Source organism: Lipotes vexillifer, unplaced genomic scaffold (assembly GCF_000442215.2).
Source record: "Lipotes vexillifer unplaced genomic scaffold, Lipotes_vexillifer_v1.1 scaffold71, whole genome shotgun sequence".
NCBI lineage: Eukaryota > Metazoa > Chordata > Mammalia > Artiodactyla > Lipotidae > Lipotes > Lipotes vexillifer.
Window position 1 is genome coordinate 4,923,472 of NW_006793703.1, and position 25,370 is coordinate 4,948,841.

Consider the following 25,370-nt stretch of genomic DNA (forward strand, 5'->3'; position numbering starts at 1 on the left):
ATTTAACTTTTCATTTTGTGGTGTTTCAATAAATGGAACTCCAGAGCCACGCATGACTGCCACGAGGACCTTCCGTTACGTAGATCCCATTCACTGAGTGGTGCTCCCCATGACAGCTAGTCTGTTCTGAGTCTCGTGATGGTCAAACTGAGTGCAAACTGAGTATGCTTTATGGCCAACGCAAGAGTGCCGGGGACCCCACCGGCCTGCTCACACCCACCACACATCACCGGTTGTTTATTCCACGTCATCTTTGGTCTTGACGTCGGTTTAAAAGTGTATCGGTTCTAAGAAGAAAAATACAGGTAGAATCTCCTTACGCTAGTTTGAAAGGCATCAAAACTGCTACTGCAGCCCCATTTAAAACAGAGGCCCGTTCCTGCCATGTACTAAGGAGGTAATCATGTTCGTACAATCTGCATGTGAACACTTAGGACAAAGAGCAGAATGGGAGGGGAGGGGCCAGCACTTACCCCATCAGCTGGCACTCAATCTGAATTCACCGTAAGGTGTCCATAATAAAATGCTGCTTGGATCTCTGAAATTCTTAATTACACATTCAAGAAACCTGGTATTTTTGAATGACATGCAAGGAGAATCTCCACTCTGGGCAAGTCTGGTATTTAACCAAGACCAAGAGGTAAGAATCAAGCCCAGATCGGGGTCTTCTCTCCCCCGTTCTTTGGAGCCTGTGAGGGTCGCCCAAAAAGGAGTTCCCATTCCTTTATTTAGCATCCTCAAGAGACTTGTCCTCCTGCACTCCCCCTTTTTCAGAGGTGCAAAGATGAAAAATGGCTACATTTTAATTTCCCAGAACCAACTTTCCCTGGATTGTGAGACTCTGAGTCTATACAACAGGCTTAATTAAGGAAGGGCTGAAACATGACTCTGAAAACCCAATGATTACACTTTAGGAACCTATTTTAGCTGCTTCAGGGTTCTTAAAATTTGACACAGATACACAGATTTTGACCAGTCACAACCCCGTGTTCTGCCTGTGTATCTGTTATTTAATTAAAGATATTAGTTGATCTACTAAAAAAGGATTCATGGAAATTTATTATCTAAGTCTTTTTCTTCCTCATTTCACTCAGGTCCCAGAAAACAGAACAGCCCTTGTTACTCTATTCCTTACTCCACTTTGGAAAGGGGAGACATGTTTCCTTCAGGGGTCAATCTCAAGCGGGAGGACCCCTCTGTTGGGCCCAAAGACGGTTTTAACAGTCACTAGACGGAGTCAGGGACAATAAAATCAGAAATTAGAAGGAACGTTTTTTCTCCCTCGTGGTCTCAAAAGCTCTTCTTTCCTTTCTTGACTCATTACGAAGAGGCTGAACAGAACTCAGTTTCATTTCCAGGTCTCGAACACAGGGAATGTGATTACCATGAATGCATCCATGGATAACCAACCATTCAGTGGTCCTAGGAATTTTGACAGATCATTTTTGCTTATGTAAGATTTCTCATTCAAACATAATTTGGGAGCAACTCATCAGCAAAGTGCAAGGATTCATTAGGACCTCCTGAAAGCCTCTTTCTTTAGGCCTGGCCTGGATGAAGACATGTACTCAAATGAGATGCAATGAGCAGTTGCATGTGTCCGATTCACAAACCACAAATACAATTAAGAATGTAAATCTAAACTTTGATATGTATTTTGAATAACCAAATAAATATTAAGCTTTTTCCATTTGGGGAGGCTTTTTTTTTTCCCCTTTCTAGAACAAAATGAAACCTTCCACATATCCTTCCACTAAGAAAGCCAAAGTTGCATTTCACAGACGACGTGAAGGGCTCTTGGAGCTGTAGCACCAGAAGTAGAAGGAAAATGCAGTTGATGGCTTCGTTTGGAATCATCAAGCTCTACAATCATTTGGTTTCTCACTAGTAGCTTTTTAAATTCCCAAACAGTCTTAGTATTCATGTTGTTAATATTACTATTAAAATAAGTTCCTATGGAGGAAAAGAGGGAAATTAAGTTGTTAATGTCTTCAAATCTCTTTTCTCAGAAAACAAAGCAGCAGGTTCATTGTACAAACCAGTCTGAATCACATCTTCCCACGGAAATACCAGATTCCTTTAATCCCTACACCATCTACACATTTTCATCTTTCACCTTTAAAAAAGAGACTAACTTAGTCATTTCATTAGCTTAGAATCGTGGTTTGTCTTTCGTGAAGGGCTGCTGGCTTTTAGCCAAAAGTACATAAATTTCAACTGAACCCAGGTGGTCACAAAATTGCCAACGTATTAAAAGCATCATGAGCTGTCACGTGACTTATGGCATCTTTTACAATTGCAACTTGTTCCCTTACGTGGGCCCTCAGCCCAGGAGATGCTTGGCCTCTTCCAAACACCTGCTCAGTTGATTTCCTTTTAGTCTTGCTTCCACGGGAAGCGGATACTTGGCAAATCTGCAAGGTGAGGCCGATCAGCTGTGGAAGTTCTGCACGGTGGTCTGCTTCTGGGAGAGCCGGAGCAGCTCCTCGCGGATAGCTTTGATGAGAGAGGCTGAGGAGTGGCTGGGCTGGAGGTCTTCCGTGGAGCTGGCAGGGTAGGCCAGCCCGGCGCCCGGCAGCCCCCTGTGTGCGAGGTTCCCGGGAGGAGCCGAGGGCTCCCGGCCTGAAGTCCTTGGCACCTGGAACAGCGGTGACGAATACTCCTGATGTCCGAGCACATGTGTCTGAAAAACATGGCAAACGTTTCTGTACTTTCCACGTGAAAACAGGAGGGAAGATCAGATGCAAATTGGCATTGACATGCTCCACCCATCTCCCACCCGACAGCTCAGCCTCCCAGGACAGGAATGGAGAGAAGTAACTACAGACAAATTGCTCGAGGGAGAGCAGTACAATAAAGAAGCCCATGAACTTAACAAGGGCCTAGGGACTTCCCTGGTGGTCCAGTGGATAAGACTCCGTGCTCCTAATGCAGGGGGCCCTGGTTCAATCCCTGGCTGGGGAACAAGATCCCGCATGCATGCCGCAACTAAGAGTTCACAGGCCGCAACTAAGAAGTCCACATGCCACAACTAAGACCCGGCCCAGCCTAAATAAATAAATAAATAAATAAATATTTTTTTTTAAAAAAAAACAGAAAACAAGGGCCTATAAGCACTTGCTTAAAGACAGACAGAAAGAATGAATGTGCAGTCGGCCCCACTGGCTAATCCCTACGCTGCCGTGTGTGGAAGTGAGTGGGCTGCTGGGGAACCAGGAAGGGCCCTAAAGAGCTGGACAGAGAGGGAGGCCAGAGCAGCCCACGGATGGGAAGGTCGGATGAAGATGTCTGCTCAAAGGGATAAGCACATACTGGCAGACGGACCGACGGGAACAGCAACTGCCTTTGCTCAGAGTCCAGAGCCCAAGGAAGGTATGATGAGAACACAGATTGGGCCCACGGGACAGCAACGAGATCACAAAGTCATCTTGCATCCTATCTGTCCGTGTGTCTGTATATCAGTGCTCTGTAGAGCCTTTTCTTTAAAAAGCTATCTGTGCTAAAACATACAATAGCTTTGCTGATGTTGGCAAAATACAGATCGAGCATTCCTTTGAAAGAATTATACTTTTCAGTGATTTTTTTCCATATTTTTTCAGTGAAAAATCTCTTCACACACACACACACACACACACACACACACACACACACACACACACACACACTACGTCTGTGGTTTCACTTGTGCGAAGAGCAACCTGACAGCCTGGTAAACATGACAGTAAAGCCCTAGAAAAACTTCCACATTTCACTTCTCCAAATCATGAGCAGGAGGCCCTCTAAAAGTGCATGTCGGATTTGACGGGAAAACCCAGAACACCTCATGAAACTAAGCTGGGCACAGAAAAAGCAAAATGTCAGCAAATGTAAAGCAGAGACCTGAGACTATAAGGATAGCCATGTATCTTTCAGGGGAACATTATATTCTAAAGTTAAATTCTTTCCACTGAGTAAAAGCATCCAGTCACAAAGGGAATTTAGTGTATCTGCTGGAAAAGCATGGAAGTGCAACGAAAGTTGAGGCAGAGTGATAAGGATAAAACAAAAAATATTATTTTGGTTTGTGTTTTCAAATTCATTAATTTAATCCCCTTCGGTATAAAATTCTTGAGAAAAATGAAAGCATTTGCAGAAATTACCGGTGCCCATATTGATTCCATTCCTGTCAAGGAGTGACCATAGTGATAAGAAGCCTCCAAAAGACGACTTATGGATTGCGACGTCCCAAACAGTTTGCTTATGGCAAAGGCACCTACTCACGGTGGTTATAATGGAAATGACGTTAACAAACCAACAATAAAGCTCAAATGGAGAGCAAGGAGGTATGTGAGATCATGAATATTTATATAGTGATCACACCAAAGATCAAGTCCAGATTTTTTAGGTTCAAACACACTCCTTAAAGGTCAAAATTATAGAGACAGAAAGTAGGATGGTGGCTGCCTGGAGTTGGGGGAGCGGCAAATGGGGAGTTTGGGTTTAATGGGTATAGAGTTTCAGTTTTTCAGATGAAATAAGCTATGGAGATGGATGGTGGGATCGTTGCATAATATTACGAACGTATTTAAAACCACTGAGGTGTACATTTAAAAATGGTTCAAACGGTAAATTTTATGTTGTGTATTTTACCATAATTGAAAAAAATGGTAGGAAAAGTAACTTTCTTAGGCCTCTTGCAGATTTTCCATAATGAATATTGCTTTTATTATTTTTAAGTTTTTTTAAAGGATCTTTATTGGAGTATAATTGCTTCACAATACTGTTAGTTTCTGTTGTACGACAAAGTGAATCAGCCATACACATACATATGTCCCCATATGCCCTCTCTCTTGAGCCTCCCTTCCATCCTCCCTATCTCACCCCTCTAGGTCATCGCAAAGCACCGAGCTGATCTCCCTGTGCTGTGCTGCTGCTTCCCACTAGCTAACTATTTTACATTCGGTAGTGTAGGTATGTCAATGCCACTCTCACTTTGCCCCAGCTTTGCCCTCTCACCCTGTGTCCTCAAGTCCATTCTCTATGCCTACATCTTTATTCCTGCCCTGCAACTAGGTTCATCAGCATCATTTTTTTTGATTCTATATATATGTGTTAGCATACAGTATTTGTTTTTCTCCTTTTGACATACTTCACTCTGTATGACAGACTCTAGGTCCATCCACCTCACTACAAATAACTCAATTTCGTTCCTTTTTTGTGGCTGAGTAATATTCCATTGTATATATGTGCCACATCTTCTTTATCCATTCATCTGTCGATGGACACTTAGGTTGCTTCCATGTCCTGGCTACTGTAAATAGAGCTGCAATGAACACTGTGGTACGGTCTCTTTTTGAATTATAGTTTTCTCAGGGCATAGGCCCAGTAGTGGAGTTGCTGGGTCATATGGTAGTTCTATTTTTAGTTTTTTAAGGAACCTCCATACTGTTCTCCATAGTGGTTGTATCAATTTACATTCCCACCAACAGTGCAGGAGGGTTCCCTTTTCACCACACCCTTTCCAGCATTTATTGTTTGTAGATTTTTTTGATGATGGCCATTCTGACTGGTGTGAGGTGATACCTCATTGTAGTTTTGATTTGCATTTCTCTAGTGATTAGTGATGTTGAGCATCTTTTCACATGCCTCTTGGCCATCTGTATGTCTTCCTTGGTGAAATGTCTATTTAGGTCTTCCACCCATTTTTTTAATTGGATTGTTTGTATTTTGATATTGAGCTCCATGAACTGTTTGTATATTTTGGAGATTAATCCTTGGTCTGTTGTTTCATTTGCAAATATTTTCTCCCATTCTGAGGGTTGTCTTTTCGTCTTATTGTTTCCTTTGCTGTGCAAAAGCTTTTAAATTTAATTAAGTCTCATTTGTTTATTTCTGTTTTTATTTCCATTTCTCTAAGAGGTGGGTCAAAAAAGATCTTGCTGTGGTTTATGTCAAAGAGTGTTTTTCCTATGTTTTCCTCTAAGAGTTTTATAGTGTCTGGTCTTACATTTAGGTCTTTAATCCATTTGGAGTTTATTTTTGTGTATGGTGTCAGGTGATGTTCTAATTTCATTCTTTTACATATAGCTGTCCAGTTTTCCCAACACCACTTATTGAAGAGGCTGTCCTTTCTCCACTGTTATGTTCTTGCCTCCCTTGTCATAAATTAGGTGTCCATATGTGCGTGCGTTTAACTCTGGGCATTCTATCCTGTACTGTTGATCTATATTTCTGGTATTGTGCGAGGACCACACTGACTTGATTACTGTAGCTTTGTGGTATTGTTTGAAGTCAAGGAGCCTGATTTCTCCAACTCCATTTTTCTTTCTCAAGATTGCTTTGGCTATTCGGGGTCTTTTATGTTTCCATACGAATTGCAAAATTTTTTGTTCTAATTCTGTGAAGAATGCCATTGGTAGTCTGATAGGGATTGAACTGAATCTGTAGATTGGTTTGTGTAGTACAGTCATTTTCACAATATTGATTCTTCCAATGCAAGAACATGGTATATTTCTCCATCTGTTTATGTCATCTTTGATTTCTTTCATCAGTGTTTTATAGTTTTATGAGTACAAGTCTTTTGCCTCCTTAGGGAGGTTTATTCCTAAGTATTTTGTTGTTGTTGTTGCGATGGTAAATGGGATTGTTTCCTTAATTTCTCTTTCTGATTTTTCATTGTTGATGTATAGGAATGCCAGAGATTTCTATACATTAATTTTGTATCCTGCAACCTTACCAAATTCACTGATTAGTTCTAGTAGTCTTCTGGTGGCATCTTTAGGATTCTCTATGTATAGTATCATGTCATCGGCAAACAGTGACAGTTTTACTTCTTTTCCAATTTGTATTCCTTTTATTTCTTTTTCTTCTCTGATGGCCGTGGCTAGGCCTTCCAAAACTATGTTGAATAAGAGTGGCGAGAGTGGTCATCCTTGTCTTGTTCCTGATCTTAGTGGAAATGCTTTCAGTTTTTCACCACTGAGTATGATGCTTGTTGTGGGTTTGCCATATATGGTCTTTATTATGTTGAGGTAGGTTCCCTCTATGCCCATTTTCTGGAGAGTCTTTTATCATAAATGAATTTTGAACTGAATTTTGTCAAAAGCTTTTTCTGCATCTATTGAGAGGATCATGTGGTTTTAATTCGTTAATGTGGTGTATCACACTGATTGATCTGCGTATACTGAAGAATCCTTGCATCCCTGGGATAAATCCTTCTTGATCATGGTGCATGAACCTTTTAATGTGTTGTTGTATTCTGTTTGCTAGCATTTTGTTCAGGATTTTTGCATCTATGTTCATCAGTGATATTGGTCTATAATTTTTTTGTGTGATATCTTTTTCTGGTTTTGGTATCATGGTGATTGTGGCTTCATAGAATGAATTTGGGAGTGTTTCTCCCTCTGCAATTTTTTGGAAGAGTTTGAGAAGGATCGGTGTTAGCTCTTCTCTAAATGTTTGATAGAATTTGCCTGTGAAGCCATCTGGTCCTGGACTTTTGTTTGTTGGAAGATTTTTAATTACAGTTTCAATTTCATTATTTGTGATAGGTCTGTTTATCTTTTCTAATTCTTCCTGGTTCAGTCTTGGAAAATTGTATCTTTCCAAGAATTTGTCTATTTCTTTGTGGTTGTCCATTTTACTGGCATATAGTTGTTTGTAGCATTCTCTTATAATCCTTTGTATTTCTACAGTGTCAGTTGTGATTTCTCCTTTTTCATTTCTAAGTGTATTGATTTGCATCCTCTCCCTTTTTTTCTTGATAAGTATCTTCTCAAAGAACCAGCTTTTAGTTTTATTGATCTTTGCTGCTGTTTTCTTTGTTTCTATTTCATTTATTTCTGCTCTGATTTTTATGATTTCTTTCTTCTACTGACTTTGGGTTTTCTTTGTTCTTCCTCTAGTTGTTTTAAGTGTAGGGGTGGATTGTTTGAGATTCTTCTTTTTCTTGAGGTGAGACTGAATTGCTATAAACTTCCCTCTTAGAACTGCTTTTGCTACATCCCATAGGTTTTGGGTCATCGTGTTTTCATTGTCATTTGTTTCTATGTATTTTTTTAATTTCTTCTTTGATTTCTTCAGTGATCTCTTGGTAACTTAGTAGAGCACTGTTTAGCCTCCATGTATTTGTGTTTTTTACAGACCTTTCCCTGTAACTGATTTCCAATCTCATAGCATTGTGGTCAGAAAAGATGCTTGATATGATTTCAATTTTCTTAAATTTTCCGAGACTTGATTTGTGACCCAAGATGTGATCTATCCTGAGAATGTTCCATGTGCACTCGAGAAGAAAGTGTATTCTGCCACTTTGGGGTGGAATGTTCTATAAATATCAATTAAATCTATCTGGTCTATTGTGTCACTTAAAGCTTGTGTTTCCTTATTTTCTGTTTGGATGATCTGTCCATTGGTGTTAAGTGGAATGTTAAAGTCCCCTACTATTATTGTGCTACTGTTGGTTTCTCCTTTCATGGTTGTTAGCATTTGCCTTATGTGTTGAGGTGCTCCTATATTGGGTGCATAAACATTTGTAATTGTTATATCTTCTTCTTGGATCGATCCCTTGATCATTATGTAGTGTCCTTCTCTGTCTTGTAATAGTCTTTATTTTAAAGTCTATTTTATCAGATACGAGTATTGCTACTCTAGCTTTCTTTTGATTTCCATTTGCATGGAATATCTTTCACCATCCCTTCACCTTCAGTCTGTATGTGTCCCTAGGTCTGAAGTGGATCTCTTGTAGACAGCATATATATAGGTCTTGTTTTCGTATCCATTCAGACCCATTTTATATGGGTATTGTTTTTGTATCTGTGCCTTTTGGTTGGGGCATTTAATCCATTTACTTTCAAGGTTATTATTGATATGTATATTCTTATTACCATTTTCTTAATTGTTCTGGGTTTGGTTTTGTAGTTCCTTTTCTTCTCTTGTGTTTCCCGCCTAGAGAAGTGTCTTTAGCATCTGTTGTAAAGCTGGATTGGTGGTGCTGAATTCTCTTAGCTTTTACTTGTCTGAAAAGCTTTTGATTTCTCCATCGAATCTGAATGAGATCCTTGCTGGGTAGAGTAATCTTGATTGTAGGTTTTTCTCTTTCATCACTTTAAGTATACCCTGCCACCCCCTTCTGGCCTGCTTAGTTTCTGCTGAAATATCAGCTGATAACCTTATGGGGGTTCCTTTATATGTTATTTTTTGTTTTTCCCTTGCTGCTTTTAATATTTTTTCTTTGAATTTAATTTTTGTTACTTTGATTAATATGTGTCTTGGTGCGTTTTTCCTAGGGTTTATTGTGTATGGGACTCTGTGCTTCCTGGACTTGGGTGACTATTTCCTTCCCCATGTTTGGGAAGTTTCGACTATAATCTCTTCAAATATTTTCTTAGACCCTTTCTTTTTCTCTTCTACTCCTGGGACCCCTATAATTCGAATGCTGGTGCGTTTAGTGTTGTCCCAGAGGTCTCTGAGAATGTTTTCTTTCCATTTTTTTTCCTTATTCTGCTCCTCAGCAGTTATTTCCACCATTTTGTCTTCCAGCTCACTTATCTGTTCTTCTGCCTCAGTTATTATTATTGATTCCTTCTAATGTATTTTTCGTTTCAGTTATTGTGTTGTTCATCTGTTTGTTTGTTCTTTAGTTCTTCTAGATCTTTGTTAAACATTTCTTCTATTTTCTCAATCCGTGTCTCCATTCTATTTCTGAGATTCTGGATCATCTTTACTATCATTACTGTGAATTCTTTTTCAGGCAGATTGCCTATTTCCTCTTCATTTATTTGGTCTCGTAGGTTTTTACCTTGTTCCTTCATCTGTGACATATTTTTTTGCTGTCTCTTTTTTTTCTTTTTTAACGAGTGGGATTGTGATCCTGTCTTACTGGTTGTTTGGCCTGAGGCTTCCAACGCTGGAGTTTGTAGGCTATCGGGTAGAGCTGGGTCTTGGTGCTGAGATGAGGACCTCCGTGAGACCTCACTCCAATGAATATTCCCTGGGGTCTGAGGTTATTTGTTATCCAGTGGTTCTGACATGGAGCTCCCACTGCAGGAGCTTCGGCCCAGTCCCCGGCTCATGAACCAAGATCCCGCAAGCCACGTGGGGTGGCAAAAAAAAAAAAAAAGAGAGAGAGAACAATAACAAAGTAAAAAATAAAATTAGACTAGGAAACTAACAGATATGTTAGAAAGAATATAAAAACAAAAATATAGATGAATCAACAACCGGAAGGTACAATGGAACCACAATAGTAAAAAAGAGGAGGAGGGAGAAGAGAGAAAAAAAAAAAAGAAAGAAAGAAAAAAAAAGAAAAAACAGGGAAAAGGCCTTGGCTGTGGAGGGCGGGGCCTAACCAAGGGCTAGGTTTGGGCAAGTGGGCAGGGCCTATATTGAGGACCCACAGGGCTGGAAAAGGCCCTGGGGGCTGTGGGGGGCAGGGCTTAGGCTCAAGGAACAGAAGGGGCCCAGGCGTGCCCCCCAACCCTGTTCTCAGAGGGCAGGGGACCTCATCTGGTAGACCAGCAGGCTCCCCATGCCCGAGTGGGCGGGGCAATCGCCCTCCACTCCTCTCCCGCACCTCCTGGAGGGCCCCTCCCGCCTGCCCCTCCTGATCTCCCCAGCCTCAGGGGCACCAATCCTGCCTGGCCTCCACTTCTCCTCCCCACTCTGTCCCTCCACATCCTACCGGTTCACTTGGGGGTTCCTCCCATCTCCTTGGAGGTCAGGGTCCCCACCAGCAGCCAGCAGGTGCCCTAGTTGTGGGGAGATGCTAACTTGGTGTCTTCCCACACCACCATGTTGACTCCGCCCTCTTAAGTTATTTTTTAAAACTCACTACTTCAAGCCTGAAAGCTACCCTCAAGAAAAATTACATACTTTCCCAAATTTCAATGCCAATACCCTCCCACTCTGGTCAGAGGGAATTTACCATCTACAAACTGCAAGAAAAAAACACACTCAAGCGGAAAAAACGTGAGAGGAGTTAAAACTTTATGTAGGTTTTAAAAAGAGATCCCCCAAGCAGAAGCAGCAGCAGCTACACTAAGTGATCATGTCTGAATTCTCAATGACGATCCCAACACAAGGTACTCACAGCCTCTCTCCGGCCAGCTTCATCCTCCCCGTACGAAGGCCAGCCTGGTCCCCCATACTGGCTGCCTCTGCCTGGTTGGATTTCCACTGGCTGAGCTCCAGTTCTGCTGGCAATTCCCACCTGTGTCAGGTGCTGGATCTGGGAGCCTGGAGGAACACAACGAGTGGCCCAGTGAACACTGGTAGGGGGGTGAGGCTGCCCAGTAAGACACTTGGGTTCTGACCACAGCACGCCCTGGGGATACGAGCATCGCTCAAACGTGGCACCAATTCTACCTCCAGAGAAGGCATTTCCTAAGAAAAACAGACCATGAGTTTCTGGGTTTGCAGGCTTTTACTTCCTTTCAATACAGTGGCTAATAGTGATGTTCATATTTTCCCGGCCAGACATCAAAGGACCGGGAATAAAGGGCATAAGAGAGGGCCCTTCCATTCATTTCTGTAGAAGCTACAAATAAGGATGACCTTATCTATTCAGAAAAAAGGAGTGAAAGATTTTGGAGCCCCAAAGAAGCTGAAACCTGGTTCTTGCTTATGGCTTTCAGACTCACAAGGAGCTGAAAATACAATATGCTTTTGTTTCCTTAACAGGCAGAGTGTGAATTCAGAATGTTGAAGTACATTTTTGTTACACTCACATTGTTTTCATAACTTAGCCATATCATAATTAAAAATTTAACGCCACCCACCCAAGCCTTCTCATTGAGGTATACTGATAGCAAAGACAGATGATCTCTAGCACTCACTCTACACTCAGACTCGCTACGGCCTTGTGTGGCTGTGAAAGCCAGGCTTTGAACAACGTATTTTTCTCCCCCATCAACTTCGGCATACGGAAATATCTCTTTTCAACAGATGGAGGGAGGAAAAACAGATCTTTAAACACTGTGAAATAAAATACCAATTTACAAATGCTCCTAGGATCATCTAATTCATCTGTGATGCTCAGACTGGTCCCACAAAGGTTCAGGGTTTTCACAGAGATAAGGGAGGTGGCCCCCTCCGACTTCAAGTCTATTCCTACTCTAGTTGCCTAATTAACAGCCTCCGTTAATCAAATACATTTTTAAAAACGTACTCTGCAGGAGTGCTTGTCAGTTACTGAAGATTCATAACAGTATTAAAATTATTAGAACTATCAGTACTGTTTGCCCAGCAGACATTGTTTGAGCAAATCTTGCAAAGAACAGAAATGCAGCGCAGTGTTCCCCATCACTTATAAAGGTTCAGACAGCTGCACAGGGAGAAAAGCATACCTTTGTGTTAAAATTGTAACAGTAGTTGAGGTCATAGTTCAGACAGGATTCTGTATCTTGCTTTGTTCACTTAAGGAGACAGCACAAGCTCCCCCATGATTCAAGTGGCCCATCACCCCAAGCAAGCCTGGGTTTGCATTGCAGCTCAGCCACTGACAAGTCCCATGACCTTGCACACCCAGTAACCACTCCAGCTGAGCCTCAATGCCTCACTTTTCAAATGAAGTTAAAAAGTCTACCTCACAGTGTTATTTCAAGGATTAAAAGAGATAAAATAGGTCAAGTACCAAATGCATAGGAGGCAACCAGGAAATCTTAAATTCCCTTTTTCTGGCTCTATCTGAGCTCTTCATTTTAAATAGCTGTACAGTTTACTACTGATGCCCTTATAACTGGGTATTGAGGGAGCTCACAGTTGTTTGCTATTCTGAATAATGCTCCAATAAACACCTCTGTACATGTAGTTTTTCTCCAGTATTTTGCATTTCTTCAGTGAGGGGAGCCTATATTCCCAAATTTACCAAATCAAAGGCTCATGAAGTTATACTGCCAAGCTGCTTTCCGAAAGTTTAACGATTTACACCATCACCGGAAATAATACAATAGTGATAATGATGGCAGGTAATATTTATTAAAATTTGTTATATGCCACGCACTATTTTAAGCACTTTACATTTGTTATCTTCTTCAATCATCAAATAACCATACGAGGTAAGTACTAATGTTATCCCCATTGTACAGATAAAGAAACCGAATGCTAACTTTACCACATCACATTACTATGAAAACAATTTCATGATTGAAATGGTGGCTCATCATGGTTTTAATTTGCATTTCTTTAATCATTTTCAAAACTGGACATTTTTCATGTTTACTTTCATATGATACACACACATTTCTTTTATGCATTCCTTCTTTCTGTCCTTTGCCTGTTTATCTTTCGCAGTTTGCCCATTTATCAATTTATGAGCCATTCTCTATAATAAGACTACCTCTTGGTCATATCTGCTATAAATCTTCCTAAGTACTACTTTCCTTTTGCTTTTGGTAATTTTTAGACATATACATATTTGATAATTTTACATAGTCAGAAAAGTAACTTTTCTAGTATATCTTAGTATTTTTTCCATTTCAAATTTTTACACAATTTAATCTCTTATGGCAAATTATTAGAAAATAACTTCCTCTTCAAATATTTCATACATATAATTTCTATATTCCTCCAGATTAAAAATGAATATGTCTGAATATTCTGTTTGGTATAAGTGCTATGCAACAAGGTTCAAATACAAAACAATTAATAAGGGAAACAAGACCCACTGCAAAGCACAGCACCTGCAAGGTATGGGAAATCATGTAGGCTATCAGGATACATTCTTTGTTTTGTTGATTGATTGACAGACAATGCAAAATACAAGAACTGCCAAAAAGACCACACTGGATAATTATCCATCAATTATCGCAAATTTGGAATTGGCCTAAACTAGTTACTTGATGACATTATAAAACTGTATATTCTCCAGAAAATGAGAAAATAGCAAAAGAAATTATTTAACATGTAATGGCTCCTCTTATTAAAGCATCAGCCTCCAAAAGGAAGGAAATGAACTAGGAAAATGAAAGATGGGCTCTGAGCCCTGGTTATAAAATGCAGTAAGACAGAGTAATAATGAACTCTGAGGACTTTTTAGAGTAGCTGTACAAGAAACAGAAAGAAAAAAAAAAAAAAAGAAAGAAATGGAAAGAGCTCGGGGAACACTGAGTGATATGCACAAATCAGTGTTCATAGTATCAACTATCCATGAGATGAAGTTTCATGACATGCAACAGTGATTTGTAATCTGGGGCACAAGATTGGGTCTCAGGCAACCTGGTGGAGGCCGACCAGCCAACTGCCTTGTCAGAATATCAGCTCAGCCATGCTGGGTGCTGTGTGTCAACAACCAGCAGTGTCTCTCATTATGGGTCTGGAAAGGGTCTCTTAGCTGGTCCACTTACACTTCTGTTGGACTGATTAGGGAAATCAACTATGAGGTCTAGCTGTGCTTGAAAATTTGGGGATTTACAAAGATCTCAAAATGAATCCCTCATAAACGTCAAGCATCTACTGAACTTGATGAGGATTTGTTGTGGGTTCAACTATTATCACAAAATTCCCAGGAGACTCTGAGACAAATGTATTTTTTTCTTTTCTTCTCATTTTCTGAAAATAAATTTATTCCTAATCTGGATATAATTATCGAGGATACTCAATTCAGAAACCATTATACCTTTTTTGCTTTACCAAAATTCTAAGGGCTCTTCCTTTCCTCAAATCTCTACATGCATCTCAAAAACTGACAAAAAAGATTGTTAAAATACTGGTATTTATAGCTCTTTTTCTAAAAAAGCAAAACTGAATATATGAAAAAATTTTAATCCCTAAATTTTAATTTTGGTCTGAAAAAAAATGCCCTGTATCTTTACCCTGAATATACTAAATATTGTAGTTTTACAAGTAAACCACATTATGTGTAATGTTTCCCAAACAACTAATTAAAATATATTTTAGAATCCTTTAAAAATAAAACATATTTTCTCTCTGGCTTCAAGAGCTCCAGAAATTGGGCACTTTATGTTCTTTCAAGAACATAAACTGAGAACTTTTATTTCCTATGTGGAGATAATCTGGTATAGATTTTATTTGAATTCCAACAGGTAATTAAAGCAAACCTAAATACTAAAAGTAAAGAAAAGCAGTGTGCAAAGACTTAGAAGTTTAGTAATGAATTAGAAGACAACTTCAGAAAATGTGACCTTTCACTGTTGAATTACCAAGTAAAGGACTGCACTGGTTACTCACAAATGACACTAAGATTGTTCTTTTAATGATGACATGAAAGAGGAGGTGGAAAAAAACCTAGAACAGTTCCATGTGGCCATCAGCTTCCCCAGGCCCTCCACTGCCGATTCTGCCCATGCGTGACAGCAGGGAAGGGACAGGCATAGAGGCATGGGATAATGACAAGGACATTTTAGAATAAGAAAAAGATGATTATTAATAAAGGAAGAAGGGAAAAAATGAGGGAGGTAAGGCTCAAGGAGCAAACAGTGGTTATACCCTCCCAGACATAACCAAATAAAACACCAGTCTCCCTCTGGTCACTTTCCATCAACGTTCAGGTTGCTTATTACAAACTGGAAAAGTGCCTTCTTTAAAATAAACGCTTGTTTTCGTGCCATTGCAAGCACTCAGAAATAGGTCTTTCAGTTCACTGTAAGACTTCAGAAACGTTTTCCCTGGAAGAGGTGTGGGTGTGAATTCCATGTGAAGGGACAGTTTTCGAGACACTTACTCAGGAACAAATCAGAGGCCATCAGTCTTGGGATCTCAGCCACTCTCTCCTTTCCTACCTCCCTAGCCCTACATCTTTACCGGGATCCGAGGGGACGCGGCTCTTACTGGCGGAAGAGGCCAGTAACGGGATGCTGATACTCTGGGAAGCTGAAAGTGATCTCTGCAGAAGTTAGCTAAAAAGAAATGCAAGGTAAATAGCCACATGTACCTGTGGTGCCCCCGACAGGCCGAGGCCGGGCCACCGATGGCACCTCCTCAGAGTAGATCCCTCGGGCAGCACACGAGGTGGCTTCAGACGAGGCCTGGGGCTGCTGGGGCTCGGCAGGCAGCAGCTCCGCAGACTGCAGCAAACCGGGGCCAAAACCTGGTCTGAAAGCGAAGCGCACCCAAGCGTCAGGACCACACTTGCCTGACTCTGGCACTTTATTAGGTCCACCCTCAGCCCTTAAGGAAAAATAAGACCTATTTGTCGGTTGGCTTATTAGCCATCTCCTCTCCCAGAACACAGGCTCCCTGAGGGCAGGGACTCTATTTGCTCACTGACGCATCTCCAGTGCTATGAAAAGTATATATACCATCCAGTATACATGCTGGAACACAGCTGATGCTTGTCCAATCTGCTGGATGACTGAAGAAGAAATGCTCTAGTTTACAGACCCAAAGAGGGTGTGGCTCAAGCTCCGGGGCCAGTTCACCTCCAGCGCCCAACTAAAGGAGTGGTTCTCAACCTTGGCTGCATGGTAGCGTTACCTGGGGAGCCCATGCTGCACCCGAGACCAATGAAAACAGACTCTTGAGACGTGAGACCCAGACAGTGGTAGTTTTTAAAGCTCCACTGATGATCCTGAGCTTCATCAAGGCTAAAAACCAGTGCTCTAAAGCAGTGGTTCTCAAACTATTTAGTTCTAGGCCCCGTTTGCACTCATAAAAATGAGGACTCCCAAGAGCTTTTGTTTATGCGTACCGTATCTATAGATAGTTTTCATGTTCAAAATTAAAACTGAAAAAATTAAAAATTCATTTAAAAATAACATTATTAAACCTATTACATGTCAACATTTTTTATAAAATTAACTATATTTTCCACCCCCCCCAAAAAAATTAAATGAGAAGAATTCTGCATTTAAAAAAAATGTCCTTAAGAGAAGACATCTAGATTCTCATAAACTTTGTATTCAATCAGTTGCCATCAGTTATTTTAAGAAGAAAAGCTCACCTCACAAAAATATGTAGTTGGGAAAAGGAGGAAGATTTTAATAGCCTTTCCAGATAATATTCAAATAGTATTTCGGTTAAATATTCTTCTTTGAAACCACACCAGAACTCAACAATATTTCCTTAAGGGTGAGTGGCAATACAGACTCTGAAACATTATCAATGAACTTTTCATCTCTGTTACATTAAAACCACTGGTCTTTCTTGCACTTTGAATAGACCTATGCATGGTTTTACGACATTGGTCATTTGGAAAATATTGGTTCAACGAGTTATGCAGACTTTTATTTTATTGACACATTTTATTTTACAGTAACCCCAAATCACATTCATTAATATCACCATTGAGCTCATCAGAGAAGGCTTTAAGTATTAGGAAGCTGTCAATTGCACACGGTGGCAGACAACTTTCCAAAATTCTAATTTTCACCTGAAAGCTCAATTTTATTATTGGCAACAAATGCTGTCAGTTGTTTTCCTTGAAGTGACAGGTTCATTTTCGAGGCCAAACACCCAAGCCCGCTGGCTGTTTGTTCAAGCAAAAACACGGCACCAGTTAGTTCAGTTCTCAACTCAAACAAGTGAACAAGTGCCTTTCTTCAAAAGGCCATATTCAGCAGAAGTGCTTTATATGCATCTCCTCTTTTGTCACCCAGACTGTTAGAGACTCAAGGGTCTAAGGTTTAATAAAATTCATTTTGGCTACTTCATCAATGACATACTAACATAAAACTGGCATTTAAAACAAAGCTGTGGGGCTTCCCTGGTGGTGCAGTGGCTGAGGGTCCGCCTGCCGATGCAGGGGACACGGGTTCGTGCCCCGGTCCGGGAAGATCCCACATGCCACGGAGCGGCTGGGCCCGTGAGCCATGTATGCTGAGCCTGCGCGTCCGGAGCCTGAGCTCCGCTACGGGAGAGGCCACAACAGTGAGAGGCCTGCGTACCGCAAAAAAAAAAAAAAAAAAATTGCCAAATTTGTGCCCAGCAGTGAAGAACACTGGAGCGAGTCCTTCAACAGCTGGGTGCCACCGTCTGGATTCATGCTAAGGCACCACAGTTTCACCCACCATTGTTTTCGCACCCTGGTGCAAGGGCCAACAGAATGAGAGAAGTCAGATAACAATATTATTATAAAAATAGTTTTGACCTGACAGACCTCCCTGAACGGTTCTCGAGGACCTTCTAGGGATCTAAGAATCTCACCCTGAGAACCACTCTTCTAAAGAAATTTAAGAATAAAAAAAAAGATGATAATTTAATTACAGTTTCTTGCAAATGACAGTTAACTAGTAATTAATAGATTATACCTGTTCGATGAGAAAGTACACCAACTTGCCCTTATTCTATACTGTGATTTCTGGAGTACAGCTCATAAACTGAAACTCAGGCTACCTATATTAATCTCTTTAAATAACTGCTGACGTTTTAGACTGACCTAGGAAACAGATGTCTGACCTCTCTGGCCTTACATCTCTAAGAGCTTAGCCAATGCACACTCCTTCTTCCAGATCTGTAAACTGGAGCTCACCTAACCTAACCATAATCTCTGGACCATCCACCCAGGAACTATCTCTTGTCCTTTACTTATTTACTTATTTCTGCTTTACCCAGTCAAAAAGCACCCTCCTGCCTACATTTGCATCCTTTTAATCCTAAATTGTGTGCTCAGATAGTTCAGTGCACTCCAAATACTCCAGAATCTTTTACCTTGGGTGACCTTAAAATTTATTATCCAAACCAGAACACTTTTGAGAGTGAAATTTATTAATAATTATGCTGAACAACAGCTGTAAATTAGGACTGAACTGGGCAAATCAGGTCACCTGGTCCCCCTGTCATTAGCTTCTGCCCGGGATCACCTAATCTCCACCTGTTCCCTTTACTTTGTTGCTTTTGGACCACAAAGCACTGCCTTGGTGGGGGAGGAGGGTTGGGGAAAAATAGAAGAAACCCTGCTGAAAATGAGGGCAAATAAAAGAAAAATAAAGAAAAATTGGGTTTCCCTGGTAGCACAGTGGTTAAGAACCCGCCTGCCAATGCAGGGGATACGGGTTTGAGCCCTGGTCCAGGAAGATCCCACATGCCACGGAGCAGGTAAACCCGTGCTCCACAACTACTGAGCCTGTGCTCTAGAGTCCGCAAACCACAACTACTGAGCCCGCGTGCCACAACTACTGAAGCCCGGGCACCTAGAGCTCGTGCTCCCCAACAAGAGAAGCTACCGCAGTGAGAAGCCGCACACTGCAACAAAGAGTAGCCCCCGCTCGCCACAACTAGAGAAAGCCCGCTCACAGCAACAAAGACCCAATGCAACCAAAAATAAATAAATAATAAATAAATTTTTTAAAAAAGAAAAAGTAAGGAGGAAGCCCATAACATTCCTACTTCTGTGTGACTTCCGATCATTAAAGGGATAGGTGAATATGATTTCTGAGACTAACTCTGTTTATCTACAATTCCTTCACTGAAATAAATCACCTGTCTATTCACAGGTGGGTCTGAATTACCAACCCTCTCTTCTGTTCTAATGATCTATTTGTCTTGCTTTATAACAATACCACACTCTTAATTCCTTGACGGTAATTTATAACATTTAGAACAATCCTAATATCTTATTCTTCTTTCTCAAAGTGTCTTGGCTGTTCTTGGCCCTTTGCATTTCCACATACATTTCAGAGTGAGTTTGTCAATTTCCATGTATTAAAAAACCCAACAGGGCTTCCCTGGTGGCGCAGTGGTTGAGAGTCTGCCTGCTGATGCAGGGGACGCGGGTTCGTGCCCTGGTCTGGGAAGATCCCACATGCTGCGGAGTGGCTGGGCCTGTGAGCCATGGCCGCTGAGCCTGCGCATCCGGAGCCTGTGCTCCGCAACGGGAGAGGCCGCAACAGTGAGAGGCCTGCGTACCACAAAAAAAACCAAAAAACCAACAAACTACTGGGATTGTGAATGGGACTGCAATAAATCTATAGATCACTGGGGGAGAACTGACATTTAAAAAATACTGAGTTGCACAATCCATGAATATCTTTCTTTAGAAGGCCTGAATACCTTCGGTTAGATTTATCCTGAGGTATTTTATATTTTTGAATGCTATTTTATATAGTATCTTTAAAATTGTTTTCTGTAACTGCTCATAAACAGAACAGATTTTTGTATACTGGTCTTATAATGCTGTATACTGATCTTTGTAATCTTCGTATCCAGCTACCTTGTAATTTAACTGTCTTGCTATTCAGCCATCTTGCTAGAGTCGCTTACATCTAACAATTCATGTGTTGACATTTTAGTTTTTTCTGCTACAAAATTATATCATCTGTGAATAGTAACAGTACTATTTCTCTCTTTGAATTCTTTACTCCTTTTGTTTCTTTTTCTTGCCTTATTATACTGGCCAGGACCCCACAGGGCAATGCCGAATGGAAGTGCTGCAAGCAGGCCTCTTTGTCTCGCTCTTGCTCTCAAGAGGAAAGCTTTTAACATTTCATTTCATATTAAGCAATATTTGCCAACATACCTTTTTATCAGATTACTATCAGTCTGCTTCTATCCTGTGTTTGCTAAGATTTTTACCATGTATGGATGTTGAACTTTATCAAATGTTGTATCTATTGAAATGAGAACATTTTCCTCCTTTATTCACTGCAAAGTGGAGAATTACAATGATTTTTTTAAATTTTAAACTACTCTTGCACTGCTGGAAAAAAATCCGATTTGATTATGATATGATAGATATCCTATTGATTATATTGCTGGATATACTTGCTAATATGTAGTTTCAAATTTTTGGCATCTCTGTTCAGGAGTGAAACTGGCCCTTAATGTTTCCTTTCTTGCAATGTCCTTGTCCTTCTTGTCTTTGGTATCAAGGTTTTGCTGGTCTCATAAAACGAGTTGAGGAGTGTTTTCTCTTTTTTCTGTTCTTTAGAAGAGTTTGTATGACATTGGTTATCTTTTATTCCTTCAGTGTTTGGTAGAAATCACTGTTGAAGCCACCTGGCCCTGAAGTTTCCTTTGTGGGAAGAATTTTAATAATGACTTTAATCTCAATAGCTATAGGACTATTCAGGTTTTCTCTTTCTAGCAGTTTTTCAAAGAACTAACTTTCAGCTTTGCCGGTCTTCTCAGGTATGTTATTTGTTTCCTACTTCATTAATTTCTATTCTTATTTTTATTATTTCCTTCCTTCTACTTCCCTAGGTTTATCAGGTCTTTTTTTTAACATTGAGACGGACACGTATTGATTTTCAGCCATTTTTCTTTTCAAATATATTTTGAGTCTTTCAAGGCATCAAAGTGCCCCACTAACATGGCTTTACATGTACCACACAACTTTCAATACGGTGCATTTTTAAGACTCCAAGCCTCATGAGTCCGTCAAAAGTTTTGCTCAGCTTCTCAGTCACCTCCTCTGGAATCAGCAGGTATCCGTGGGAGGAAGGCAGGGCTCATCTCTCTGGATTTGCTGGATCTTGGCCCCATACTGTTTCACTGCCCTGTTAGCCACCTGGTTTTTTGTTTTTATTTTTAAATCTTGTCTAGCTTTTCCAGCTGTCATCAGCAAATTATCTAGTCTGTCACTACTGGAAGCAGGACTTAAATTCCAGCTTTTTTCCTCCTCTTCTGGTTAGATCAAGATAACACATAACTCAAGAGTTTTTCATCTGCCCACATTAGCTAAAAGAAACAAATTTGCAAAATTTAAGAAACAGCATATGTGAGAAAGTCCTGATACATTTTCTCCTAAAAACCTTACCTTGGTAATGGGCCTGATGGGGGAGCCATTCCATAGTCTTCATATCTCTGGAAGAAATTCAAAAGAAGATGAAGATTAACATTCAATACTTATTATGAAGTGACAACAGCAAACTTACAAATTTAGATTTGCAGGATCAACTTCCAAGAGAATTATTTTCTCATAAAAAGTTAGCATGCTATCAGGGCATTCTGCCATCAAGTAATGCTAGAGGTTTCAGTTTGGGGAACTGGGCTAATAAACACACAACTAGTTTCTAGACCTTTCTTTCTTTTGTGAAAATATTAATAACAGACAGGGTTTCTGCACCTGCTCTTCTCTGTAGGCTTATCCTCTACAAACCTGTATCTTCTGCTAAAAAGGTGGTCCTTAAATGGCCACATTTAGTACAAATGACTCTTATCAACATGGGCCACAATGGTCACCAGATCTAGTGGGTGCCCAATAGCAATTCAAATACACTCAAGAAACTAAACAATGCAAATGCTGTACCATGTTGTAGAATGCTATAAAAAGAGAAAGAATATAAAGAGAACCATAAGTTAGACCCTAAAAGGTGAAGTGAACACCTTCAGTTTCTGACCGTTTTTTAGTACCAAGGAGGCCCAGCCAATACTCCCTGCCCTTAAATTCCATAAGGTGCCCATGTATCCTTCAATCAACTCTTTTTACTTGAACTAACTTGCACTAACCAAGTGCTCTTTGACTGAAACAAGATGGCGCCAGAATTTTTTTTTTTTTTTTTTTTTGCTGCATTGGGTCTTTGTTGTTGTGCGCAGGCTTTCTCTAGTTGCGGCGAGCAGGGGCTACTCTTCGTCGCGGTGCTTGGACTTCTCATTGCGGTGGCTTCTCTTGTTGCAGAGCATAGGCTGTAGGCATGCAGGCTTCAGTAGTTGTAGCACACGGGCTCAGTAGTTGCAGCACGTGGGCCCTAGGGCACACGGGCTTCAGCAGTTGTGGCGTGTGGGCTCAGTAGCTGTGACTCTTGGGCTCTAGAGCACAGGCTCAGTATGTGGCGCCTGGGCTTAGTTGTTCCGTGGCATGTGGGATCTTCCCCGACCAGGGATCAAACCCGTGTCCCCTGCATCGGCAGGCAGATTCTTAACCACTGTGCCACCAAGGAAGTCTCCCAGATTTAAAGAAACCTAGACCTATGTTGCATTCCTCATGAAATCAACATATCTTACTTAACCCTAGCATATGTGGGACTCAGATTTTAACACTTCTTTTCAACAACTATGAATCATTATTTTGGAATCAGGTATTTCAGCAGGACAGTAACTCTGGACAGCATCCTTCCAACTCCAGTCAGTTTAAACCAATAGGCTGTCCAGGATCAGGAGCTCCAAGTTAAGTTAGTAAGTCAGTCTTGCTTCTGGACCTGCTCTAATATTAGATCTTTATTTTTCTAAGCTGCCATTTACTGAATTATTATTTTGCTATGCACTAACTCAGGCCCACAGCAACACAAAAAAGTGCTCACTCTCTCTGTTTACAGATGAAACCAACATACAAGGAAGTTAAACAATTCCCTCCTAATTTATCTTTCTGACACTCTTTTAACCACTAGGCTGCACCACCCATAATTCCTAAAACCAGACTTTCCCTCCTGAATAAATCGCTACTTTGCGAGGTTTGGTGGTGGTGGTGGGGGAGTAGGAGCTTTGGAGTCAGACACACTGATCAAACTACTCCACTTCCCTTGGTATATTTCCTTAGGCCAAGAAATATAGAACAATCTCTGTGCCTCACAGAGTTCTGAAGGGATTATTAGACATGAAACTGTGCTCAAATTACTTCACCTCTGACCCTCACTGTTTCCCTTCCCTTGGCAAGGGGACAGAGATTAGAACCCTGTAGAGTTCCTCAAGTGAGGTAAAAAAGCCAAAGGGGATTATGGAAGAGAGAAATAGGACGGAAAGGAGTGTCAATTCCTTTTCCAAATAATTAAACAGAAATCTGAGATTGGATAAAGATTATTTAGAGTGGCCCTTGTGCTTTCAGCACAGTTTGGACTTTTTAAACATAGGCACATGCAAAATAAAACCAAAAACAAGGATCAAGGCTTAACAGTTTACCTATCAGGATTTCAAAAGCTCTAATACGTGATAAACTAAAAGAAAATCAATGCAAAGTAGCTATCTACTCTGTAACTGTTTTATTATTGTAGTGCTAGGCATTTCCAATCTATTGTGGTCAGAAAAAGGATACTATTTTTCTAGAGACTACATGCCCCCAGTGAAAAGCTTTTAAAAAAAAATCGCAGACAGATGGCAGGTATTTCCTTTAAGTGGGTCACACGTGTAAAAAAGTTTAGAGGACAAAAGAGAACTTTAAGGTTTCAATCAGCTAGGCGAATAAAAATCCCATTTTAATGCGTCCTTTCTTTCTATACAGTATAAAACAAGCCAACAGAGCAAGAAAGGCAAGCGGTGAGTGGAGTCTGGAGGGGCCTGAGGTAAAGCAACCAGACGGTAAGGTCTGCTCGTAAAATATCTTAGCTCAGGTATTCACACCTGCTACTTAGAGGACAACTCCACGGAGGTTAACTTTACTCAGGAAAGCAGAAATACCACCTATTAAGCGGCCTGACTCACCAACGTATAACTAACATCTTTACGCTGGCAAAAAAGAAATAAAAATGTCATCAGAAGGTAAATAAAGGTTCATGGGGTAACTGAAGGCACCATGAAATCCACATTCCTGTGGCTTTTCACCGCAGTCAGCAGGAGCAAATAAAAGGTGATCAGGGTCCTCCTGCCAACAAACAGTAACTTTACAACCAATTTATAAACACGTTGAAGTTACATTAGATATGCCCACATACAACCAATGATTCCGATTTTCCACTAGATTAAGTTGCTACCACTCCCATCAAAATATGAAGGGTAACATCAAAAGTTCACATCAGGGCTTCCCTGGTGGCGCAGTGGTTGAGAGTCCGCCTGCCGCTGCAGGGGACACAGGTTCGTGCCCCGGTCCAGGAAGATCCCACATGCCATGAAGCGGCTGGGCCCTTGAGCCATGGCCACTGAGCTTGCGCATCCGGAGCATGCGCTCCACAACGGGAGAGGCCACAACGGTGAGAGGACCGCATACCGCAAAAAAAAAAAAAAAAAAAAAGTTCACATCAAAACCACTCGATAAGAGTATTTATAAAAATCTTGCCATGGGTCTGCGTTCTTGGTTAAGATGGAGGAGTAAGGCATTATCACGGAATCGTTAATCTGCAACACGCATGAACAATGAGGAAAGAATAAAAATAGTTAATACAAATCTGTCAAAAATTACTGCTCCACTTGATCAGCAGAAACCAAACAAGTAAATAAATGGGTAAAATATGCCATAAACTGAGAAAAGCAGTGGCCAAGGGGGGAAAGAAAGATTCTGGCAGCACAATGTGGCCCCTAACTTAATAAGAATAGCCATTCCTCTTTTTAACTTCAAAGATGTGGTAATAAAACAACAAAACTATGGAAATAATGTGAGAACCAAAATAATGCCAGTATGACTTTAAGAAATCAACTAATGGGGAAAAGAATAGGTATGGTTTAAAAGCAAATCAACGCCACAGAGAAAAGGCCCACGATAACCATAATTGAAGGCAGAGAAAAAAGAACAAAGTAGCTAAAGCAACTAGAGATAAATGACAGATACAGAAAAGAGACAAAGATGAGCCAACATAAAAAAAATTGGTACCTTCAACTCCAATAAACAGAACAGAGTAAGACAATTATTTCAGAAA

The 25,370-nt window shown here is 40.6% G+C and overlaps 1 protein-coding gene across 1 annotated transcript in view; it reads right to left on the reverse strand.

Annotated features, from left to right (window-relative positions):
* Positions 1-991: 991 nt before the first annotated feature.
* Positions 992-25,370, reverse strand: part of KIAA1549 (KIAA1549 ortholog) — an 88,547-nt gene continuing 64,168 nt past the window's right edge. Inside the window, exons 17-20 of the mRNA XM_007466660.1 lie at positions 21,626-21,672; positions 15,866-16,026; positions 11,066-11,211; positions 992-2,683 (exon numbers count right to left, since the gene is read on the reverse strand). Coding sequence (XP_007466722.1) covers positions 2,432-2,683; positions 11,066-11,211; positions 15,866-16,026; positions 21,626-21,672 — 606 coding nt within the window. The 3' untranslated portion in view covers positions 992-2,431. The remainder of the gene's footprint in view (positions 2,684-11,065; positions 11,212-15,865; positions 16,027-21,625; positions 21,673-25,370) is intronic.